At 44.2% G+C, this 25,870-nt stretch overlaps 1 protein-coding gene across 7 annotated transcripts in view; it reads left to right on the forward strand.

The window, feature by feature from the left end:
* Positions 1 to 25,870, forward strand: part of ZMIZ1 (zinc finger MIZ-type containing 1) — a 559,350-nt gene that overhangs the window by 524,772 nt on the left and 8,708 nt on the right. For all 7 annotated transcript variants that reach the window (XM_054983309.1, XM_054983311.1, XM_054983310.1 and 4 more), the window contains 6 exons: positions 8,104 to 8,314; positions 13,432 to 13,537; positions 13,931 to 14,091; positions 15,658 to 15,725; positions 17,054 to 17,122; positions 19,267 to 19,514. In XM_054983309.1, the coding sequence (XP_054839284.1) occupies positions 8,104 to 8,314; positions 13,432 to 13,537; positions 13,931 to 14,091; positions 15,658 to 15,725; positions 17,054 to 17,122; positions 19,267 to 19,514 (863 nt within the window). The remainder of the gene's footprint in view (positions 1 to 8,103; positions 8,315 to 13,431; positions 13,538 to 13,930; positions 14,092 to 15,657; positions 15,726 to 17,053; positions 17,123 to 19,266; positions 19,515 to 25,870) is intronic.

A 25,870-nucleotide genomic window follows, 5' to 3' on the forward strand; every position in this document is an offset into this window, starting at 1 on the left:
GATCACACAAAGTGGTGATATCACCCTACTGTGCTCTGGTTAGACCTTACTTGGAGCACCATACTCAGTTTTGGGCACCACAGTTTAAGAAGAATGTTGACAAGCTGGATCATGTCCAAAGGAGGGCAACAAAGATGGTGAGGGGTTTGGAGACCAAGTCCTATGAGGAAAGGTTGAAGGAGCTGGGCATGTTTAGCCTGGAGATGAGGTGACTGAGAGGTGATATGATAGCCCTCTTCAAGTATTTGAGGGACTGACACATAGAGGATGGAGTGGAATTGTTTTCGTTGTCCCAGTGTGTCGAACCAGACACAACAGGTTAAAATTAAAGCAAAAGTGTTTTCAAGTAAACATTAGAAAGAACTTCCCGACAGTCAGAGCCATTCCTCAGTGGAACAGGCTTCCTTGAGAGGTTGTGGGCTCTCCTTCCTTGGAGGTATTCATGTAGATGACCACCTGACAGCAATGATGATTCTATAACTCAATATGAATGTACACAGATTGTGTGAGGGAGGGCATGAAGGGATGAGCCGGTGCTGGGCTCTTGTGGCCCTTTCTCACATGCCCAGGGTAATGCTGATCGCCATTTTGGTGTCAGGAAGGCATTTTCCTCTTGGCCAAATTGCTTGGGGATCTCACTGGAGGAGGTGAGGAGGGGAAAGAGATGGCTGTGTATTTCCTGCATTGTATGGAGGTTGGAGTAGATTACCCTTGGGGTCCATTCCAACTCTATGTTTCTATGTTTCTAACACAAAATAACAATTAAAACAGTCTTTTTTTCGTTAAGCCAACCTGGTAGTCCTGGTGAGAACATTTTCCATATTTCATGTATAACTTTTTTGCAGTATTTTGAAATAGCTGAGACAATGAGTACAATGCTGCCTAGTAGACATTGACTTCCTGTTTCTTGTATTTAAGTTGGTTTCTTTATTTTATCTATTTATTTGTGTTATTTACCATCCGACTTTCTCTCTGAGACTCAAAGTGAACTATACAATGTAAATCAGTGCAGTCAGCAGAATGATACATCCAATAAATAATATAATAGGACTTGGAACGGCTGAAATGTGAACTATCATCTAACATATTTTAAAATAAAATCCCTTTATGGTTGAGGTTCATTTGAAATCTGCTTTTGGAGACAAGTCCTGATATGCCTAATATGCTACCCACTCAAGTGTAGTTTAGGAAACTATTGATTTTTAAGTGCGGGTAGCTATTCAATGCACCGCTTTGTCACTTCTGGGGAAAACCCAAAATTATGTAGGGTAGCTCTAGGAATTGGTGAAAACTCTATGGTTTCTAGAAATTTCTGGAGCTACCCTGCAGGATTTCTATTTTTCCACAGAAGTGGTATTATGATACACGTAACATTGTGATCCCCCCATGTTAGGGTTGCCAGGTGCCCCTTCCGGTAGGAGGTGGGGACCCTGGCACCTACCTGCTTTGCAGCCCATTGCACGCACGCTTTGTGCATGCACACTTCTGGGCCCATGCGATGATGTCACTTGCAGGAAGTGATGTGATTGTGCAGGCCACAGCTGCCTCAGGAGCGTTCCTGTGCTCCACGGGGGGCTGAATGGTGCCCAATTCAGGCTGAATCGGGCCAGATTCAGGCCAATTCAGCCCAAATTGGGCTGCAGCAGAGCGCTGTGAGCCCAAATCGGCCCATTTCAGGCCCTAATCTACCCAAATTGGGCCTGAATTGGCCTGGAACGGGCCATTGCAGAGCATGGAATTACTCCCATGCTCAGGAGTGGCCCGATCCAGCCCGATTTGGGCCAGGATCGGGCCCGCAGGAGCGCACTCTGCCCCCCAGGAGAACGTTCTAGGAGGCCTGTGCCTCCCCCATTGGCCAGATAAGCGGGGGCGGGAGGTGGAGAGTGGAAGCGGGGGATCCCCCACTCCCAGCAAGGGCCTGGCAACCCTACACTATGGCCACGCCCCTGAATCTCTTCCTGATTGCCAGCCATGGCCTGACAACCCTAATTGTGGGACTACATGCTTCCTCCCCCAGTCTGTTCCTGGCTGCAAATTTTTTGCAGTCCCACTCCAGGGCATTAGCTGAGGTTAAAAGTGATATTACTACTTACCTTCTCCAAGATTCACCTGATTCCAGGACCTGTTTTGGATCCCTTAAGTATGATCAAGGGACAAGCCACTGTGAGTACGTACTGGTTTGTGGAAAGGGCTGTATGAAATCAGCCTAAGTTTTATGGTACTGGGTGGGAACATTGGCAAATTGGTTGCAACCATTTTCTCTCCTTTATTTTGTTTTTCGTGGGTCACGTCCAATGTTTAATGCTCTAAATTTGAGATCCTTATAGCTGACTTGCTTTTCATTATCTTGGGCTACCCACAGCATAGGAACCCTGTGTGGTTATTTGCTGATTCTTATTAATAAGTAATCACTTTTAGGATTGTGCAGGCTCGTTCTGTAGATTTATAGAGCTGCATTCAGGTGTGGGTCTGTTTCTGAATGCCTGCAGCTTTTTGAAACAACCAATGAAAACGAAAGTGTTTAGCACACTAAAGCTTATGGGTTTTTATTTAAATTCATTTGAAGTGCTTCAACACAATGCACCCTCAAGAATTTTCCTTCAAAACATGCATTTTATGAGAGCAGTCTTTATGCGGTGAAAACAGCACTCTATTAAAAATAACTGCACTTATATACCACTCTTCTAGACAGATTAGTACCCCACTCAGATAGGTGAACAAAGTCAGAGTTATTATTATCCCCAGAATACAGCTGGGGAGCTGGGGCTGAGAGGAGGGGCTTACCCACAACCATCTACTGAGCTCATGGCAGTGGTGGGGTTTGAACCAGCAGAATGCTCATTTGCAGCCCAACCAATTAACCCCTATGCTACAGCAGCTTATGTCAGTTTTAGGTGGTTGTTGCTTTTGAAAAGTAAGAAGACTCAGAGAAATTACTCAGACGTAATGCTTCAGACATGGTTTGCTTTCCCGAACCAGGGTTAAGCAAGCATTACTTCTGGATGCCTAGACATGGTTAGGGAGTGGCTGCAAACCGAGATAGTTTGCAAACTGTCGTGAAGTGGAGGAAATATAATTAACAGTTTCCTGTCTACCCTCCTCGGCTTGCAAGGTCTTGTCTTGGTGGTGCCGCCTAAAGAAAGGGGGTTTGGAATGGGTTGACTTCATGTGACACAAGCAGAGAGAGAAAGAGCATTCATGCTGATTCCCCCTCGTGTTGCTACCATCCAGTTCTGAGGGGCTACAGAGATTCTCTTCAGCCAGTAGCGGCTGGGTGGTATGAGCAAGGAGGAAATGCGTGCTACTTCCCCACTTGTGCCATTGACTTCCAGAGTCAGAGGGAGTGCATGGAAGTTCATCCCCAACCCATGCTATTCTCCCTCCTGTGCAATGGTCTTGTCCTTGTGGCAGCAAAACTATTAGCTCTGGCCCTACTCTTACCAATTTGAATTATCTAGTGTTGGCATATACGGTTGCTAACTCAGGGTTGGGAAATTCCCAGAGATTTGGGGGGTGGAGACTGGGAATGGTAGCGTTTATGGGGAGAATGGTGGGGTGTAAGGCCATAGAGTCTACCCCCCAAAGCAGGAACTTTCCCCAGGGGAACTGATCTCTGCGACCTGGAGATCAGCTGTAATTCCAGGAGATCTCCTAGTCCCACTGGGAGACTGGCAAACCCTCCCTTTTTTTCCTGCTTCATGTGGACATAATGCCACGGTATGCCTGACCACATTGCCATTGCCTGGCATACCCATGAGAAGTCTTTGGTCTCATGCCCTGTGTGCCTTATGTGGCATTAACCTCCTGAGCCTTGAAAGATTAGCCAGATCACCTTCAGCACAATTTCTGAGAGCAGAGCTCACTTTTTTCTTAAACTAGAAGATGCCTATCCAATTGCTTTGGCGCCCAAAAAGGTTTAGCGTTAGAGTATGTAACAAATACATACATTTGTTACGTACTCTAACACTAAACCTTTTTGGGTGTCACAGAAAAATCCAAGCCCTTGTGTTTCCCCACGCTACACTGTTCTGGACATGCCTGATGATTGAAAGGAGTCTCCTCTGAAGGTGAGCTATTCTACTATTTCTCCACCTTCGGAGGGGTTGACTTTACCATACCTGGAACAGAGGTATAGCAAAAGTACTTGCCCACAGTAGAGCCTGGTTGGAAGGTGGCAAAACTAGATATGGGCACGAATCGAAGTACAAATCAAATTTCGTGATGAATTGGGCCGATTCTTGTTTCGCGAAACACGTTTCGTGGGGCTGCAGTTTTCACGAAATTCATGACTTTGAGGGCCGATTCATTTGATTTGTGAATGATTCGTGATGCCAGACGGGCTGGCGCCAATCCATTGATTCCCTAGGCAACATAGGCCCGGAATGTCTGCAGACCTTTTGTTGCCATTGGAAACCCCAATCTTAGCCCACATAACCTTGATAGGCAGCTCTCCCTGCCAACTGGAGAGCTTTCATTCTTCCCTATACAACAAGGAGCAGGGGGGTTAATCCTCTAGGCAACTGAGGAGATGGACCTTCAGTAGCCAGGGGAACACTGAGCTCATCCCTCCAAACTCTGTTAGGCAGGTCTGTCTGCCAACCCGAGACCTCCTGTTCTATGTGAGCATTTCTTATATAAGGCACAGCTCTCTGCCTTGTGCTTTTCAGTTCCAGTAGACAGAGGGAGAGGGAAGACCTGTTGCTGGGATTTGGAGTGAGAGAGTGGAATTGGGAGCTTTTGGCTGGATTTGTTGCTGCTTTAAAAGAGACTGAAAAGCCTCTTTCTTATTTTCAGCTCTTGGCCTTGCTGGGAAGGTCATTGGGTGAGGGTGCCTTCTTTCCTCCATCACACCCAAGCCCAGTCTCTGGGAATTGCCTGGCTCGGGACCTAGCTTGACTGAGGCCTACCTTTTCCCCCCTTTAATTTTCTTTGCTTATACACTAGTAGCCAAAATTGTGGAAACCTTTTGGAAAAAGTGCATTTTTGAGGTTTGATGGCTCATAACACCACTTTTTTTTGGAGTAATAACATAAAATTATATGTCAATGGAAAGATAATTTAATCAAGAATGTAATGCAACAAAGTTTGTTCAATTAACTGTATTCTATCAAATGTTATAGCCAAATAACCAGGAAAAGGAAGCACAACTTGCTTCGGTTGATATGAAGTGGCTTTCCTTCATTTGAATGTAGCCATTCAACATAATACAATTAAAGAAATGGCACAAAGAGTTGACTGGTCACCCAGAAAGCGATGTAAAATAGTACTATTAAGGCTACAGTTATGAAGAAATTAGAAGAAAAATTGGTGGAAACTTAACCAAAGGTGGCATTTCTAAATTTTTGAAGAGGTATAAGGCAACTCAGTCACTACAAAACCAGACTGGTAAAGGCAGGAAAAGGTGCACACAAGCAAAGGATGATAGAAGAATTGAGAGACTGAGCCTAGGTGACAGAAAAAAATCATCGGGGTGTATACAGAATGAAATGGCACAATTCAATGTGAAGTTGAGTGCAAGGACTGTTCGGCGCAGACTGGAGGAATTTGGTCTTAATGCTAGAATTCCATGAAAAAAAACATTGTTATCTCTCAAACAAAGGTTGAAAAGATTAAACTGGACTAAAACCCATGTTAACTGGACAGCAGAACAATGGGACAGTGTTATTTGGAGTGATGAGACCAAATCTCCCTGTTTAGTAGTGATGGCATAAAATACGTGAGAAGAAGAATTGGAGAAGATTTGCATCCTGATTGCATTACACCTACCGTGAAACACCCAGTTAGTGTTATGATATGGGGTTGTATGACATCAAAGGGTGTGGGCAGAATTTGCATGATAAATGGCAATATAAATGCCCAAAAATACATAAATGAAATACTTGAACCCAAACTGAAGCCTTCCACACATGATCTTTTCCAAGATAATGAAGCATTTATATTTCAACAAGATTCAGCTCCATGTCATGTTGCTGCTGTGTGCAAAAAGGGGTTTCAAGATAATCATATTCCACTGTTGGAATGGCCTGGGAATAGCCCAGACCTTAACCCCATCGAAAATCTATGGAGCCGACTAAAGAAACTGGTTAGTGAGAAGCAACCTAGCAATAAAACGCAATTAATAGAAGCAATAACTCAATCGTGGTTTCACAGCTGCAGAACTAAAAAACTTGGTTCACTCCATGGGAAGGCGTTGTAAGGCCATAATTAAAGCAAAAGGTTACCCAACTAAGTATTAACTGACTTGGTGAGAATTGTTGTATAATTCATTTTTTCTATGTTTCAATTTTCTTCTTTATAACTACTGTTCTAAAAAATTTCCTTCATAAAAGTTATTGCATTACATTCTTGATTAAATTATCTTTCCATTGATATATAATTTTATGGTATTACTCCAAAAAAAAGTGGTGTTATGAGCCATCAAACCTCAAAAATACACTTTTTCCAAAAGTTTTCCACAATTTTGGCCACTAGTGTATTTTTATTTAGAGCATTTGTTCTTGCTGGCTTATTGGGTGGTGAGTTGAGGACAGCCTGCGAGTTTGGCATCTCTGGGCATGAAGGGGGCCATTGAAGTGCCCTGGGTTCTGACAAATCATGAAACTAATGAATTGTTTCGCGAAATCGGACAATTTCGTGAAAGTTCGTTATTTGTGATTCGTGGAATGTGACGAAACACAAAATGCTTGTTTCTTTCACATTTCATGCTCATCTCTAGGCAGGACCAAAAGATATAGAGTTTCAGTGGGCAGTCCCTTCTGAGCTCAGCAGTCTAAAATTAATACACTTTAAACAGGATAGTAACAGTTCTCTTGCAACAGACAGCTCAAGGATTATCGAGCCACGTGTTCTGCTGTAGGAAAAGGCAGTCTTGGGGAGGGGGTGACACCATTCAGTCTTGTAAGAACCGGAATAGCTTCAGAGGGCTTGGTTCTTTCTGGGCACTTCAAGAATCCACTTCAGTCAAAAGAAAATTGGCTTGTATCCTGCCACTGCATCCTGCAAAGTTTAAAGCTTTTCTCAGACTGAAGTGGCTCTTCAGACATTGCTGAGCAGAGCAGTTGGATGCACACCATTTGCAACTTGCATTAAACTTCTTGTCTTTTCGTTATATAAAAAGGAGAATGCTATAGCTAACTCATGTTAATTGGCACTTTCAGAGCCAATTTGCATTTTGGGGGACTTTATTGCAGAAAGTATCCAGGTTCAAACATCAAATGTGGAACTGTAAATTGGGAATGGCACATGAGTGTTTAAATAGTTGGGGCTTCTGTACAATAAACACTGAAGTGCCTATCAGGGAAAGACTGGAGAATTGGAATGAATTGGCTCTCATCTTATCAGTTGTCTCTCTGTTAGATAAACTGGTATGAATTATACCAGAGCCAGTGAACCTGGGTGAGATGGCTTGTTTATTTTTTAGTTATGTTAATGTATTTTACTTTCTCATTTATAAAACCTAATTCTGGACGGCACCCATAATCCTCTTCTGACTCATTCAGCAATGTGCAGTGCCACCATTGCATAAAGTGATTTGAGGTCATCCATTTGAAAACTGTACATAACTGTAATGCATTGGTTTTATTACTATCCTCTCCAGGGCTTTTTTCCAGCTGGAATGCGGTGGAACGGAGTTCCGGAACTTCTTCAAAACGGTCACATGGCTGGTGGCCCCGCCCCCTGATCTCCAGACAGAGGGGAGTTGAGATTGCCCTCCGTGCTGTGGCGCGGAGGGCAATCTCAACTCCCCTCTGTCTGGAGATCAGGGGGCGGGGCCACCAGCCATGTGACCATTTTCCCCGAGGGCAACCCACTGAGTTCCACCACCTCTTTTCCCAGAAAAAACCCTGATCCTCTCAGATTTCTATCTTATGACAGAACTATTAACTTCTCTGTCTCTTTTTGTAAATAGCTTTCTCGAATAAGTTTTGTGCTGTGCATCTGTTTACCAGATAATGTAAAACAAAATGGCGTTGCGCTAAGCAAAGGGAAGGGGGAGGGATGTCTCTGAAGTTGCAAAATCTAATTTTTAGAAATGACAATTTCCCCGACTGCTTGACTCAGTGGGCCCTTTTATGCCAACTAAACATGTGGCTTGCTTGACAGGTCGGACCTGGAACTCCAGTTCAAATGCTATCACCATGAAGACCGGCAGATGAACACCAACTGGCCAGCATCAGTCCAGGTCAGCGTCAACGCAACGCCGCTCACCATTGAACGGGGTGATAACAAGACATCGCACAAACCCCTGCATCTCAAGCACGTCTGCCAGCCAGGAAGAAACACAATTCAAATTACAGTTACAGCATGCTGTTGTGTAAGTACATTGAGCCTGCTGCAGCAGCTGACTCTGAAGTCTTGGCCGACTAAAAATAGCCGTATTGGCTTTCATGAAAGTGTCCTGCCAAATGGGGTCTGTTTCGCTGGACTTTTTGCCTGTGTTTGTTGCCCTTTTCAAAGCTACGTATTTACAATGAACACACAATTTGGAAGCCAATTAATTGTACCCAGGGCTCATTTCGAGGGGGAACACGCAGGAACGCAGTTTCAGGAGTTCCCCAAAGAGGTCATATGTCAGATGGCCCTGCCCACCTGACTCTCGGCCATATTGGGCCCGTTTTGTCCTGGATTGGGGCCGAAATGGCCTGGATCGGCCCTCTGACAGGTGGTGGATCACTCTCCTGTTCAGCAGCAGCCCGATCCTGACCATTTTGGGCCCCTTTTTGGCCATTTTCAGCCCCTTTTTGCCAGTTTGGACCCAATTTCGGCCCTGAAATGCCAGGATTGGGTCCAAAACAGCCAGGATAGGTGATGTCAGGAGGTGTGGCATATGCAAATCAGTTATGCCAATGACGCATTTCCGGTGATGTCAAGGGACGTGACATGTGCGAATGAGTTATACTAATGAGTTCCTCCAGCTCTTTTTCTACGAAATGACCCCTGATTGTACCTCTGTTCAATTTCTGGTCTGAGGTACCATCAGAGTTTAGAGAGATTAAATTAGTCCCCTTTCATACATCCAGAAGTGGTTAAAGGTGGTCTAGTAGCATAGTGATAGACTTCTGGCAGGGTCCTCCCAACTGTTAGATAGGCTGAGGCAGCCTACCTAAGATTCTGATGTCCCATTAGAGGTCAGTAAATGGTATACATTACAAAAATCTTTCCCACTAGTCAATATAGAAAAGAGTCCAGTAGCACCTTTAAGACTCACCAACTTTACTGTAGCATAAGCTTTTGAGAACCACAGTTCTCTTCGTCAGATTGACAAAAAGATGGCCTCTTTTCTATTTTGCTACTACAGACTAACACGGCTAACTCCTCTGGATCACTAGTCAATATTTTACCTTTTTTAAACACCAGGGTATAACTAATATATTTTGTTCTCACACCCTGAGTTTCAATTCCACACCCTGATGTTTAATCCCAAGCATTCAGAAGCGCGAGCGCCCGACTTACCGGGCGCTCGGTTTGCAGCCGTGGGGGTGCGGAGGCGGAGCGGCAGCCAGCAGCCAATAGAATTTGAATCCCAGCCAGCCAATCCGCAGCGGCCGGGAGGCGGTTGGGGCAGGGCCGGCTGCCGGACCTCAGGGAAGCAGTCTTCCCTCTGGTCCGCCAGCTGGACATTTAAACAGGCTCCCGCCCGACATCCCTTCACTTGGCTCCTGGCTGAGGAATCCCACCCACTGCTCCCTTTTTGTTTAGGGATTGAGGGGCTTGCTTTGTCACAACTTGTTTTTGCAGTTGGTCATTGGATCGGATCTCTTTTTTTTTTTTTTAATAAAATTTTTATTGGATTAGAATCATTTATTTTCACATTACATTCAATTCCCCCATTTCCAAATTTCTAACCCCTCCCTTTCCCCCCCTTTTTGTAGACTTCCAACAGTTTTCCAACCCTTTGTCCCTTTTCCCTTACTCATTTTAAATTCATCTGTCTAACAAATATATACTTTCCCTTTATTCTAAGCAATAATTCTTTAACTATTTTTAATACTCTGTACCCTGTCTTTAGATCCCTTCTTCCATATTAGACAAACAATTTGTCCCGTTTTTCATAATTTCAAATATTTCTATTTGTCCTAGAGCATATAGACCATACATTCATATAAGTCAACCAATTTAACTTATACTCTATATATTACTTTTTCTACATATCTTTTCTATTCTGCTTTAGTTATATCTAATTATATTGTCATTTTTATTCTACTTTGGTTATACATCTATATAACTGTCATCAAGAATTATCAATTTATCCCCTATATATCTTCAGGTAGACTTATTCACTTTAGTACATTATACAATTTTTACCAAAAGTAATATTAGTTAGTCAGTCCTTATAGTTAGTTATTTTCTATCAATGTTCTATATATCATTCTATATATAGTAATCTAACAAAATAACTGCTTAGAAATTCTCATTTACCTCTCCACCCCCCCGGTAAAGTCACCCCCCTCTGCATTTTATTATGTTTCAATAGTTCTCGAACTGCCACAGTTCTCCTCCCACCTCCCATTTCTTCACCAAATATTGTCTCAGCTTCTCCCAATCTGTGTTGAACTGTCCTGGGTCAAGATTTCTCAATTTTCTTGTCATTTTGTCCATTTCCGCCATATACAGCAATTTATAAATCCAATCCTCAATAGTTGGCACTTCTTGTACTTTCCATTTTTGCGCATACAAAAGTCTAGCCGCTGCTGTCATGTAAAATAACAGAGTCCTGTGTTGAGCTGGAATACCCTCCATTCCCAAGTTCAGTAGCAGAAGTTCTGGGTTCTTATTAATTTGAAATTGTAAAATCTCACTTATTACTCTTATTATTTCTCCCCAGTACTGTCTAGCTACCTCACACGTCCACCACATATGATACAGGGAACCCTCATGTTTTTTACATTTCCAGCATTTGTTAAAAGTGTTCAAATTCCCTAGCACAATCTTCTTTGGTGTCATGTACCAACGATAAATCATTTTGTAAATGTTTTCTTTAATATTAGTGCACGTCGTAATCTTCATTGTATTCTTCCACAAGTACTCCCATGCCTCCATTGTTATTTCTTTGTTGAAATTTATGGCCCACTTCACCATTTGTATTTTAACTGTTTCATCTTCAGTATACCATTTCAGCAGTATTTGGTATACCATGGAAATTTCCTTCTTGTCCTCTTTCAAAAGTGTCTGCTCTAGTTCCGAGTTCTCAGTTCTTATGCCTCCCTTTGTACAGTCCAAATTGTAAAGATCTCTGATCTGTCTGTACTGAAACCAATCATAATTTGGTGATAACTCGTCCTGTGTCTTTATTTTAAGTTTAGCAAATTCTATTCGGGTTATCTCTTTATACGTTAAGCACTGTTTCTCAGTATCGACAGCTCTCGGATCTATTACCTCATATGGAACCACCCATAGGGGGGTTCCTTCTTGTAAATAGTCTCTGTACTTCTTCCAAGTTGCATATAGGCTTCTCCGTATGTAATGATGCAAGAACATAGAGTCCGCTTTTACTTTATCATACCATAGGTATGCATGCCATCCAAATATTTTTTATATCCCTTTAGGGCCAGTAATTTCTTGTTCTTCAGAATCATCCAGTCCTTCAACCACACTAAGCAAATTGCATCATAATAAAGTCTTAGATTGGGCAGTTGCATTCCGTCTCTTTCTTTTGCATCTTGTAGAACTTTCATTTTCACTCGAGGCTTCTTGCCTGCCCAAACAAAATCTGATATTTTCCTCTGCCATTTTTCAAACTGCTTAGAGTCTCGGATTATTGGTATTGTCTGTAGCAAAAACATTACTCTTGGTAACACATTCATCTTAACTGCTGCAATCCTTCCCAACCATGACAAGTTCAGTCTATTGGATCGGATCTCTTTTGGGGGAATCAGGGCCTCCGCCCTGGTTCCTGTTAAGGGGATTCCCATAAGGAATCTTGGGGGGTGAGTCACGGAGGTGCATGCCCAGCTTGGGGGCTGCCAGGGCGGACTCACCACCAGGTGGCAGGGGAATCATACAGGGGTGTACACCCAAATGATCCCCCTTAATGCCACTCCTTGGTTCTCCCCCTCAGCAGGGGTCTGAGGGGGGAGGGTTCATCGGCTGGCAGGCGGGCCAGACGATGCTTGGTGATCCGATCCATATGACTGCCTTCGCTCCTTACCGGCTGTTTTCAATAAAGTTGTGGCCAATTTTTCACCCAGTCACTTGTGTGGTCTCAGTTTGTCGCCTGCGCCTGTCATCCTCCACGCCATCAGCATTCGGCTGCAATTTGATTCATTTCATGTATAACTTACGCTTTATAACCTGTGGGAATTCCTGAGCTGAGTCCATGTCAGTCAGCTGAAGTGAAGACAGTATCATCCTGCCGTGCCATACCAATACATGTTTTGGCACATTATTGTTCCCCATCGAAATGGCTAAAAAATCAATACGTAGAATAACATAAACCTGGAGGGGATCATCCTTGTTGAGAATTCCCCTTTCCAAAAATATTTTTGTTCCTGAAATTTGATTGTTCAATGGTATTTTTGAAGAGGGATCTTTTATTTAACAAGGAAATTTTAGCATTTCCTTTTTTTTTTCCAAAACCAAATTTATCCTTAACTTTCAACAAAATGAGCCATCTAAACTTAAATCCCCCTTCTATGATACTATTATTAAGTCTGTTAACTGTTTGACAATAGCACCACATGCAGAATGAAGATACCACACCATACCTGCATTTTCCAGCTACCCATAAATACAACAGGGAGGTCATACATCCAGAGGAGTTAACCATGTTAGTCTGCAGTTGCAAAATAGTAAAGAGTCCAGTAGCACCTTTAAGACTAATCAACTTTATTGTAGCATAAGCTTTCGAGAATCACAGCTCTCTTCATCAGATGCAGAGCTGTGGTTCTTGAAAGCTTATGCTACAATAAAGTTGGTTAGTCTTAAAGGTGCTACTGGACTCCTTACAACAGGAAGGTGCATCTGCTCCAGGCTCTCAGACAAATCTACCTGTACAAAAACATTAGCTTGCTATGTTTGTACCAAAACGTTTCCTTGCCATGTTCTCACAAACAATAGGATTCTTGTTTGTTTGCCAGTTCTCCAACCTGAGCACCGTCTTTGAGCAAGCCAGAAGCAAAGCTTTCTAAAAGCAGGCCAGGACAGTCTACCTAAAGAAGAGGGTTCTGAGACCTGAAATCACCATGGTGTAGGCCCTGAACCTTACCTCTGCTGTTCATGCTTTGCAAAGGAGCAGCACCTGGAAGAGGGCTTTACCAAGTGACTCTAATTTTTGTATGAGGTGGACTGTGTATATCTATGTAACTGGCTCTTAGCATTGCAATGTGGAGTACCCAAAAGGCCAGAACTTCCATCAGTCTAATGGCAAATTTGTCCTGCCCAGATGAGTGGATTTGTTCTGATTTCTTTTCCTCTCCTCTCCTTTTGTTCCAGTCACACTTGTTCGTATTGCAGTTAGTACACCGGCCATCAGTACGCTCTGTACTTCAGGGCTTGCTAAAGAAACGTCTGCTTCCGGCTGAGCACTGTATTACCAAAAGTGAGTTGAGCAATGCATGTAATTTCCATGGCTGTGCTTATACAAAGCTGCCTGATCATTGTGAGAGAGAGGGCAGGAAGGGATGAGCTGGTGCTCGGCTCTCTCATAGCCCTTTCTTACATGCCCAGGGTAATAACACTCGCCACTTCGGGGTCAGGAAGAAATTTCCTCCATGCCAGATTAGCCGGCAATCCTGGAGATTTTTTGCCTTCCTCTGGGCATAGAACAGGGGTCAATGGAGGAGTAGGGGGGCGGCAAGGAAGCTGTGAATTTTCTGCATTGTGCAGAGGGCTGGACTAGAAGACCGTTAGTGTCCCTTCCAACTCTGTGTTCCTGTGTTATGATGGCAGTCTTAATTCACTCACACACGTCTTTGCCATCTTTTTGAAACAGTCAAGAGGAATTTTAGCAGTGTGGCAGCCTCCTCTGGCAACGCAACCCTCAATGGCGAGGACGGAGTGGAGCAGACGGCCATCAAAGTGTCTCTGAAGTGTCCAATCACATTCCGGCGGATCCAGCTTCCAGCAAGAGGCCATGACTGCAAACATGTACAGGTGAGTTCCCCTTGGGTCCTATTAATGCAGGCCTGAACAAGATGTAACTCACCAAGCTGAGTGCAGCCCACCAAGTGCTTGTCTTTCAAGCTACAATCAGTCCAGGGAGGGTGGGGGTCCACGAGTTGAGCAGGCCTGCAGAAGTGTGTCTGTGATGAGCCCAGTCGATATTTCTGTAGACAATTTCTGCAGAGTGAATAGAGTGAACCTTTGAATGAGAGTGTGGTGAATGTTATTATTACCATTTCTACAGGTATATTAATTCAAACTGGACAGCTGCTGGTTCTTGTCAGCCTGTGATAACTGCAGAGTTTCCAGGCTCATGCCTGGAACCTCCAAGAGTTTTGGTGGGTGGGGCAGGCGGGAAAAAGATGTTGTCGACACATCAACATCGCTTCAGCTAAAACTGGGAACTGACATCACTGATGCTCTAGGATGTGGCTAATCAGCATAATCCAAGACAGTCAGTGATGTAACTTCCAGGTTTTAGCCGGAAGTGACATTGACAGCATCTTTTTTTTCTCCTACCCACACCGTTCAGTCAAGCAGCTGCAGGAGCTGGGAAGCGGTGGCGGGAGATTTCCCGCCATAGTGGGTAAGTTGGCAGCCCTACATGAATGCCTTGATTATTAAAACCTGAAATCGTTAGACTATCCTTATAACGGTGGTGACATGTAGGAGAGTAGAAACATACCACTGTCACGTAATCAAAGACCAGAGCCGTTTCCACACAGCTCCCCACTGCTCGTAACAACCCGGAATATCACGGAAAAAAACGCGGAAGATTGCGTTTTCTCACGCGAGATTTGTGCGACGTCACGTGACGTCGTGCAAATCTCACGCGAGAAAACGCAATCTTCCGTGGTTTTTTCACAATATTTCAGGTTGTTACGAGCAGCAGGGAGCCGTGTGGAAACGGCCCCATTCAAAAAATACCAGTCACGTATTTGTTCTCCTTTTGTGACAGTTTAAGTTAATATTCTTTAAAGCTAATACTCTAGGACTGAATTATTTCATGGTTTATACACATTTAATATGTATAAAACCAGTCCTGGAAAAGATGCTGGAAGTGGTATTCCAGATTATTTGAAATTCTCCCTAACTTCTCTGCCCCCACATTGGTTGCTATACCTTTTGTTAGCAACATTGGAGCGGAGGAATACATAATGTCTATGGCATCCAGACAGGGGCTTGGGTTCAAAAATCAGCAGTTGTAGCTGATCACTCCACTTAGCTAAGCATGGATCCTTCTTCTAGTACTAAAAGATTTCCTACAGAGGAAGACTCTTTGTGGTAGATGTACTTAGCTGAGTGGAATAATGGAATGCAACCAAAACCAGATGCATTTAATGAAATAAATAGTATTTCCAAGTTGGAAACTCTTCTTTCTATTAATTGCACAGTGAAACAAGCACATACATTTCCATGCAGTCATTCAAGGGAAATGTTCCCTTTCTTATATTCAGCAAAAGAGGGAAAGTTTCCATCAGCCACTTCTTTCATGTTATTTGCTGTGGTATCTAACTGTTTTAGTTAATGTGGTTTTTGGTTTTTCCCCCCATACAGTGCTTTGACTTGGAGTCCTACTTGCAGCTGAACTGTGAACGGGGGACGTGGCGGTGTCCCGTATGCAAGTAAGTGCAAATGTTTCCTGAGACTTGCAACTGGACATCTTGAGAATTTAAAGTTTGCACCAGCAAATTTATTTTATTTGGATAACAACAAATCATTGCAACAGACCGGGCTTTTTTTCAGGGGAAACACGGGGGAACAGAGTTCCGGAACCTCTTGAAAATGGTCACATGGCTGATGGCCCCGCTCCCTGATCTCCAGACAGAGGGGAGTTTCGATTGCCCTCCGCACCACTGAGCAGCGCGGAGGGCAATCTAAACCCCCCTCTGTCTGGAGATCAGGAGGCGGGGCCATCAGCCATGTGACCCTGAGGGCAACCCACTGAGTTCCACCACCTCTTTTCCCAGAAAAAAGGCCCTGGCAACGGATAAGATTTCATGAGAATGTAATGAAAAACAGGAAAGCTACTTTGGCGGTCCCATTTCTTTTGTCATTTAAGAAGTCCCAAATTAGAAGATTTGGATTGGATTTTTTTTTCTTTCTGGCAAATCATAACCTGTGGGATATGGCTGCAAAATATGGAAGAGGGGAAAAGTATGGTAATATCCGAAAAGAAAGCCAGTATGGTATAGTGTCAAGCTGGGATTTGGGATCTGAGAGATGCAAGTTCAAATCCCCCCTCTGCCGTCAAGTGCGCTGGGTAACCTTGGGCCAGTCACGCACACTCACCCTAACTTACCTCACAAGATTGTTCTGAGGAGAAAATGGAGGAGAGGAAAACAATAGAAGCCGCTTTGGGACACCATTAGGCAGAAACACAGATGAAGTATAAATAAAAGAAGTAAATTGTAGATAAAAGCCTCCTTAGTCTATTCCTTCCTTATTGGGTGAATCGGAAAACATCTCAATTGAAAATACTGGAATAGAGGAAGTCTTAAATGGCATCTCTCTCTCCTATTGCCTCACTTTCCATGAAATTAAAAGACCTTGAAACAATACGTAAATAAATAAAACTTTTATACAAATTCTAGCTCTCATTAGTCCAGCTAGCACAGCAAGTTATAAAGGATCGCCAGCCCTGCCAAAGCCCATGATTTTTGAAGCAATGGTTCTACAGTACAGTTACTCCAAACTAAGCCCCGTGATTTCTAAGGGCAGAGACTTGGTGTAATTCTGCATAGGACTGCACTGCTAGAAACTCACTGGAAATTCCTCAGTGGAGAACACTGGTAGCAACATACAACGGCATTGCGCAGATTCTTCTATGCCCATTCCAAATTGCAAACTTCTCAGGGCAGGGACCGCACTTTTAATTATGTGGCTCTGGGAAGTGTCATGTTAGTAAATCTTAAGACGAGAATAATAATTCATGTGTATCTCCTTCTTCCAGTAAAACAGCGCTGCTGGAAGGCCTCGAAGTTGACCAGTATATGTGGGGCATTCTGAACGCCATACAGAAGTAAGTCGGACTTGGCTGTTACAAAATAAGAGCATCTCTATGTCTAGGGTTCTTAATCTTCTACATGAGAAGTGGATGTCTTTCTGGGGCACAGTCCCTTACTGCAGGAGGTTCTTTGAACTATGTTTGGTAATGAAGGTAGAGAGTCCAAGGAAACATCATGGAGACAGGGGCCGTTTCCAGACGGCTTACCTGGCTCCGGAACGTTGCGCCATCTTGCGGGGAAAACGCGAAATATCGCGTTTTCTTGTGCGAGTTTTGCGCGACGTCACATGACGTCGCACAAAACTCACGCGAGAAAACGCGATATTTCGCGTTTTCCCCGCAAGATGGCGCAACGTTCCGGAGCCAGGTAAGCCGTCTGGAAACAGCCAAGGGCTGGTGCCAGTATGAAGCAGTTTGCCATTGATTATATTCATAGCTCATTTGGTGGCACCAGCAAAACAAGCTAGTCTTAGTGTGTTTCCTTGTTTGTTTGTTTGTTTGTTTGTTTGATTGATTGATTGATTGATTCATTGATTGATTGATTTATACCCCGCCCTCCCCACAGATGGGCTCAGGGCGGCTAACAACATTCAAAAAATACATTAAAAGTCACAAAAACATAAAATCAATAATAATTTTTTAAAAGTCATTAAAATAGTCCAGGAGCAGGATATTTAAACAAATGTTGGGAGTCCGTATACGGGCATAGCAGATGGCCGAGGGCAGCCCCAGAAGAAGTGGTGGTCTTAGGTGGAAGAAGGAGGACACCCGCTGGCACTCAGCCAAAGGCCCGGCGGAACATCTCCATTGTACAGGGCCTGCGAAACTGTAACAGGTCCCGCAGGGCCCGGATCTCCAGCGGGAGAGCGTTCCACCAGGCCGGGGCCAGGGTAGAAAAAGCCCTGGCCCTGGTTGCGGCCAGACGGATGTCCCTCAGGCCACCAGGAGTTGCTTGTCTGCAGAGCGCAACACCCTGCAGGGGACGTAATAGAACATGCATGATCCAGCATGATCCTAACCAGGGGTCATTTCGTAGAAAAAGAGCTGGAGGAACTCATTAGCATAACTCATTAGCATATGCCATGCCTCTTGCCATCACAGGAAGTATGTCATTAGTATGAGTTGCATATGCCACATCCCCTGACATCACCTATTCTGGCTGTTTTGGACCCAATACTGGCCATTCAGGGCCAAAAGGGGCCCAAAATGATCAGGATCAGGCCGCTGATGAGCAGGAGAGTGACCCACCACCTGTCAGAGGCCTGATCCAGGCCGTTAAGGACCCAATCCAGGCCGAAACGGGCCCCAAATGGCTGAGAATCAGGTGGGTGGGGCCACCCGACATATGACCTCTTTGAGGAACTGCCGGAACTGCATTCCTGTGCATTCCCTCTCAAAATGAGCCCTGATCCTAACATGCATGATCCAGTTCTGAGCCTGTGATAGCTGACCAGCTAACAAAGCAAAGACAGGTATCCAGGTGAAAATATCCATTCTGAAAAAGAGTCTTAGCAAGGCCATATCAAGAAACCTGCACAGCTGTTTATGTGTCTGAAGTTGGTGAATAAATAAGAGTGTCCTACTCTGTTTCATAAGCAAAATCTCTCCAGGAGGACTTTCAAAGAGGTTGTGTTTGTGGGCGTGATTTAAGAAAGGACACAGAAGCAAAGACAAAACCTAATAGGCATAAAAGGCAGAATAATAACCAACTGTGTCTTAAAGATGTGGTCCAAGATAAGATAACCCTTTGGAATAAACAGAACAAGTTACACAAGAGTAAAATTACCAAAGTATATTTGCAAATGTAAGGTATATTACTCAAATATGAACAATAAAAGACAAGCAGCAGTACGGACAAATGAGCATATGGTGGCGGCGGACTTACGGCAACCCCTGTTGGGGTTTTCATGGCAAGAGGTGGTTTGCCATTGCCTGCCTCTGCAACCCTGGTCTTGCTTCCAGGTCTCTCAACCAATTACTAACCAAGGCCAACCCTGCTTAGCTTCTGAGATCTGATGAGATCAGGCTCACCTGAGCTATCCAAGTCCGAGCACTGAGCATGTATAAGTTGTAAATAAAAAGAAATGGAGCAATGATGACAACGTCCCACATGCACACATGTTTTGATATTCTCACAATGGAGCATTTTGCTTTGACAGCTCAGAGTTTGAGGAAGTCACAATTGACCCAACGTGCAGCTGGAGGCCTGTCCCAATCAAGTCAGACATTCACATCAAAGACGATCCTGACGGGATTCCTTCCAAGAGGTTTAAAACCATGAGTCCCAGCCAGATGATCATGCCCAACGTGATGGAGATGATTGCGGCTCTGGGCCCAGGTCCATCACCTTACCCATCAATCCCGCCTCCGCCAGGGAATGCCAATTCCAGCGAATACAGTAACCAAGGTGAGTTTAAATGTGTGTGTCTGCGGTTTCTTCCTTTAAAAAAACAAACAAACCCAAAGCCACAATGGATTCTGTGTTGTGGTTTAGACAGAACAGCAAACCGAGGCATTCTGCTGCATGAATGAGCCTGACAAATCTCAACTTGCACCTCTGGCCTCTTCCTGTTTCCTGCGGCCAGCTAATTAAGTAGTTCCACTTTCACAGCAAAAGGTACTTTGCCAGTCTATCCAATCTAGACAACTATGATTTGCTTTTTCCTGCGCACCAAGATCCCAAGCTAGAATGAAACCACTCTTTGGAATCCTGCTGTGCTGGCCTGCAAACCGTATTTTCCCCATTCAAATATAACAGGAAACCGGGGATTGCTAAAAGTGGCTCATAATTTAATTGTAAGGGGAGGGGCAAATGGAACCCTGCAAGGGGGAAAGCTGCTTTTTGGAGCAGGGGCTGCTGCCTTTATGTGCCAGGTTTTGTTTGGCTCTGTATATGGATCAATTGGGGGTTTCCATATTGCTCCCACTTGTGTTCTCCCAGGATGTACGTTTGCCCAACCCATGCTGAATTTCCTACATGGTCCACCCTTATGCAGAAGAACTTGCACGTACCTTATGCGTTCTTGTACACTTGCTCTTCAAATGCCGATGGGCTTGTTCATGCAGTGTGTACATGGCATGGTACGTTATCACTTGTGTCAGCATGAGAGTGGTGTACACACCATTCTGTCCTGCATGAAGCAGCTTTGATTTTAACATACAGCTACAACAGCTGTGGACCTGTAAACCATTGGAATAAATCCTAGGTTATTTGGGTGGAAAATTCTCTAATGAAGTAGATCAGCAATTATCTCAGAGAGACCAAGAGATTTGACCAATTTTGCGAGTGAACGAGTAAATGCAATATTAGTCCCAGGAGAATCGTTTTGTCAGGCTTATTCACGTAAATACAATCCAATATTTATTAATACGGTCTAGGACCAGCACAAAACATCCAAAACTGTTCCTTTAAATAAGACACATAAAATAGCAGCATCTTAGACAGTTAAGCAACTTCTCTGGATCTCAGCACAGCTCTGATCCTATAGACTTCCTCTTTTTTGTTTTTTCCAAGACGACACCCCAGTAAAGGGCTCTTTATTCTCCTTTCTTCCCCTCCCTCCATGAGAACAGCAAGGGAGGCTCTTCCCTCATGAACTTCAGTTGTTTACTGCTGGGTATAAACCAAAGGCTAAGAGGAGGAGAAAGAGGAGAACTTTCGATGCCAACAGCAAGGGAAGGTTAAAAGGGACTCTTTCAGCTCACAGGAGAGAAAGTCAGCAGGCAGAGCCAATGTTGCTGCTCCTCAGGCCCTGCTCAATGCAAAATACGGAACTGTTAAAAATAAGTTGCTGACCAACACCTTAGCCAGTAATTTTTGTCCTGTCAGGTGATCTTAATTTCCTGTTTGAAATCCCCTCCCCCCAAAGGATCATGTGTTAATCAACCAGTTTGATGAGGGACATTTAAATGTCATTCTTTACACTGGCATTTGAGCATATGCTACAGTGGTGTAGTAGTTAAGAGAATCAGCTTAGGTTTTGAGAGACCTGGGTTCAAATCCCCGCACTGCCATGAATGATTGCTGGGTGACCTTGGCCAGTTACACTTTCTCAGCCTAACCTACCTTGCGAGGATATAATGGAGGAAAGGAGACTGATGTAAGCGGCTTTGGGTTCCCATAGGGGGAAAAGGTACGGTATAAATCAAATAAATAAATATGCAATACGATTTGAATAAAATCAGGGCTTTTTTTCAGCTGGAACGCAGTGGAACGGAGTTCCGGAACCTCTTGAAAATGGCCACATGGCTGGTGGCCCCGCCCCCTGATTGCCAGAGAGAGGGGAGTTTAGATTGCCCTAAGCGGCGCGGAGGGCAATCTCAACTCCCCTCTGTCTGGAGATCAGGGGGCGGGGCCACCAGCCATGTGGCCATTTTCTCCGAGGGCAACCCACTGAGTTCCACCACCTCTTTCCCCAGAAAAAAAGCCCTGAATAAAAGGATACCTTTATAAGATTTTTTTTTTAAAAGCCATGTTATACATTTTATTGAAACTAAAGTAAATCGTGCAGTATAGTATGCAGGTGTTCAGGGTCTCTATAACCTTTTTTTAGGGCAGTTGTTTTAAAAAGGAGGAGATGTTTTAGGTTGTTATGTTAAAGCCTTTGGTACACATTTTGTAATTAGCTTTGCAACAATCTGATGCTGGGGTAGCTGGTACCATGTTTCATCTTTGGTCTTCTGGGAAGAAGAAGCAAAACTGAAAGCATACTATTCAGAATATAAAAACCAGGAGCTGATTAATGTCTCTCTCTAAGACCAAACAGAACATTCAGATTTCTTAAAAGACTGAAAGTAAAGAAAATGTAGGGTAGTCATGGAGCCAGCAGGGCTTTTTTTCAGCTGGAACGCAGTGGAACGGAGTTCTGGCACCCTTTTGAAAATGGTCACATGGCCAGTGGCCCCGCCCCCTGATCTCCAGACAGAGGGGAGTTGAGATTGCCGGGGGCAGGGCCACTGCCATGTGACCATTTTTACCGAGGGCGATTTAAACTTTAAAAAACTCCCCCCTTGTTCCAGCTGACTCAAAGTGATGTCATTGCGTGGTCCCGGAAGCGTGCGCGCACTTTATGCATGCGAATGTGGTACCAGAGGCACCACCTCCCACCAGGAGTTGCCCCCTGTGCTGGCAACCCACCTCTTTTCCCAGAAAAAAAGCCCTGGGTATCCGACTAGGACATGGGAAGCTTAGGCTCGAATCCATGCTCAACCTCACTGGATGACCATAGGCCAGTCACACACTCTCAACCTAACTTAGCTCACGGTTATGAGAATAACATGGAGGAATAGGGTTACCACGAAGGCTCTGTATGTTTCACCTCTCCTTCTAAGAGGAAATAGACAAACCCTCTGAGCAGGGGTCGCCCTGGCTCTGTAGAGAGGGGAAATTGACAAAGCCTTCCGATTTCTTTTAAAACTCAGCTTCCCTGCTAACATTATGACTCCCTTCTTGTGCTCCTCCTCATGTAATTCATCTCTTGTTGCTTGGCTTTAATTCCCAGCTTGCGAGCTTTTTTAAAGTTTTTTCTATAGCATGTAATAAAAATCATGATACGGCTTTTGCATTTGAATTTTGCTTTGGATCAACGTGGCTACCTGCACCTTGCCAGAGCTCCCCGTTTGGAAATGGCTGTTGAGAGGCGAGTGATGCCTGCTGAGCTCTATGAGCCATTGCAGTTCACTCTTACGCATGTTTACTCCCCCGTAAACCCTACTGAATTTCACACCTAAGGAAGCATGCAAAGGATTGCAGCCTGAGCCAGTTGGTAGATTAGTAAACCGGGTTCCGTGAAATTTACAAGACAAATCAAGGCCTCTGCCTCTGCCTTCCCCAGAAATTCTCTTATGCAGCTAACGATTCCTGTTCCCTGGAGATTAAACTGCTTCTCCAGATGAGCTTTTGCTGGAAAGCAAATAAGGCAGGTGTTTCAAGTCCCCTGATACTTGGCTTCAGCGTTGTAAAGCTCGCCGCTCTTCCGTTGACAAAACCGGATTCTCCTCCGGGCGAGCACCAAAGCTGCTCTGTTACTTCAAAGCTCAACATGATGCTGTTCAGAGGCTTCTGTGAAATAACTTGATGGTTTTGCTTCTGATCCTAGTTTGCATCATTTAAACTGCAAGAGCCAGGGCTGCAGCTGGGGACTTTACTGAGCTGCTCCAGAGATAAAGGGGGGAAGAATATCCCCTTTTGGCAACAGGACTGGGGCCAGTAGGCTAAGACAGGGATAAGAATTGTTTATTTATTTGTATTTATAGTCCGTCTTTCTCACTGGAATTTAAGGCAAGTTTTAAGTTTTAAGTATTCAGCCAGTTGATAAGCTGATTACAAAATATTAAAACATTTGAATAACAACAATATTTGAATCAAACAGCAAAGATTCATAGTAAAACAAAAGTTAATCAGCAAGCAGATTACAAAATATAACAACATTTGAGTCTAACAGCAAAAATCCCTATTAAAGCAACATAATGCAGCAGGGCTGCGACTGAAGAACTGGGAGAAAAAACACAAAGTATTCCTAACAGAGGTCATTTCCCAAGCTGATCTGTTTCATAACAGCTCTAAAGGGGGCAAGAGTGTCATCGCTGACTATTCTGTAATATTTCCATCAAATTACAGTGACGTCATGGGTGGGAACAGAATCAGAGTTTTCAAATTGCCGTGTCTTTCTTGTTCTAAATCTAAAACCTTCACAATCAGAATGTATCGGTTTGGTCTTCAAGTCATCTTCCCACCCAGCTTGCATCCTGAGAGACACGTGCCAAGCAGGAAGGAGGTGCTAGTCCTCGGCTAGAGGCTGCGGCTCAGTGGTAGAACACTGCACCCCGTGCAGAAAGTCCCAGCTCCAATTCTTGGCATCACCAGTTACAGGATTATGTTGTGAGGTGATTTGAAAGACCTCTGCTCGAGACCCTGGAGAGATGCCACCAGAGTAGACAGTCACCCTGTCACCTTGATTAGACCAATGGTCTGCCTCAGTGTGAGGAAACTTCATGTATAAATATTTATGGGCTAAAGAGTCCAGTAGCATCTTTAAGACCAACCAACTTTATTGTAGCATAAGCTTTCAAGAACCACAGCTCTCTTTGTCTGCATCTGACGAAGAGAGCTGTGATTGTCAAAAGCTTATGCTACAATAAAGTTGTTGAGCCTTAAATGTGCTATTGGACTCTTCACTATTTTGCAACTACAGACTAACATGGCTAACTCCTCTGCATTTATGGGCTGTAAATCTGGGAAGGTGGACGAGAAGAACTCCACACACGGCCTCCTCAAAGAAGCCCCTAGTCAACACAGGTCAACAGTATTACTGTGAAGCAGGTAGCTCCCTTCTTAACTGAAAGAGCCAATGGCTTTTCACAACTAGAAGGGTGAATGGAAACGCTACTGTGTAGTGATGCCATGTAGTGTCCACAAAGCTGTATATGTGGCTCTCGCACTTACACGTGTGGTTTTATCTCCATGGACCTGGAAGCAGTTGTCAGCTCCAGGTTTGGAAATTTGTGGAGATCTGGAGGTGGAGCCCCAGGAGAATGAGGTTTGGGAAGGGAAGGGAAGGGACCTCACTGTGGCCCCCATAGAGTCCACCCTCCGAAGCAGCCATTTTCTCCAGGGGGAACTGATCCCTTTAGTCTGGAGATTAGTTGTTATTCCAGGAAATCTACAAGACCTACCTGTAGGTTGGCAACCCTAGTTCTAGCCCATACAGGGGACAAGAAACCAATATGGGCTCCTCCAGGCACTAAAGCTAAATGACAAAGAACCACCCTTCCCGGAGTACACAGTCCCATTTACAAAAATTTTATATTATAAAGTGCAGAGAGTGCTCAATTATAGCAATAAATAACAATAAATATATCAATAAATATATCAAACAATCCTCTGATCCAAATCACAAAAAATAGACTTTTTTACAACAATATCCAGCTGGTGGGGAAAATACACAATGTATGAAATCCGAGCTTAATACAATGACTCTGTAGCAGTTTATTTCGCTTGAGTGCCAGTGTGCACCTTGGATGAATGAAAGATTTTGTATTATACAGGGGACAAGACAAGTGCTTAATGGTAAGCCTATTGTATGGGCAGAACGTCATGCCAGGGGAATAGCATGTTTCCAGCTTTGTGTGTCCACATGTTGGCTGAATCTTTAAAAGAGGGAAGCGAGACATCGTCACACCCCCTGGGAGCACACGCATTGTGCGTGTTCCTGGGGTGCCTGCCCGGGAACAGGCAACCTCCAGGGGCTTGCCACCTCCCACTGATGGCTAGCAGATTGGCGGGCAAGGAGTTTGCCCACCACTGGAGGGCACCTGAGAACCCTGTCCCAGCCCAGTCCAATGGCAAGGACCACGCAGAGTTTTCCCATGGAAGTGCTGCCGGGGGGCGGGGGGGGGCAGGTAAACATAGGTTGACTGGTGGGTGGCAAGGGGAGAAAGAGGCAGGGAAAGGGGAGAGGCTATGAGGGCTTTCAAGGAAGGGAAGTGGAAATAGAGATGCAAGATAAAAAAAGTCATTGTGGGTTCCCCACTTGTGTATCAATCATTTTGAAGTAGGATCATTCATCCACTGGTTACTCTGTATCAAGACACTATGATTTTTTTTGTAGGTCTTGTTACGTTATGGATGATGTATTCGTAATAAGCTGGGACGGGTTGAAATATTTGGGCATGAAAAGTAGGGATTGGTTTAACAGCATAGGTACCTTACAGTTTTTATAATATTCACTATGGTGTTATTGGCTAGCCTTATGAAGAAGAACG

This window comes from Eublepharis macularius, chromosome 6 (genome assembly GCF_028583425.1).
Source record: "Eublepharis macularius isolate TG4126 chromosome 6, MPM_Emac_v1.0, whole genome shotgun sequence".
NCBI classification, from domain to species: domain Eukaryota; kingdom Metazoa; phylum Chordata; class Lepidosauria; order Squamata; family Eublepharidae; genus Eublepharis; species Eublepharis macularius.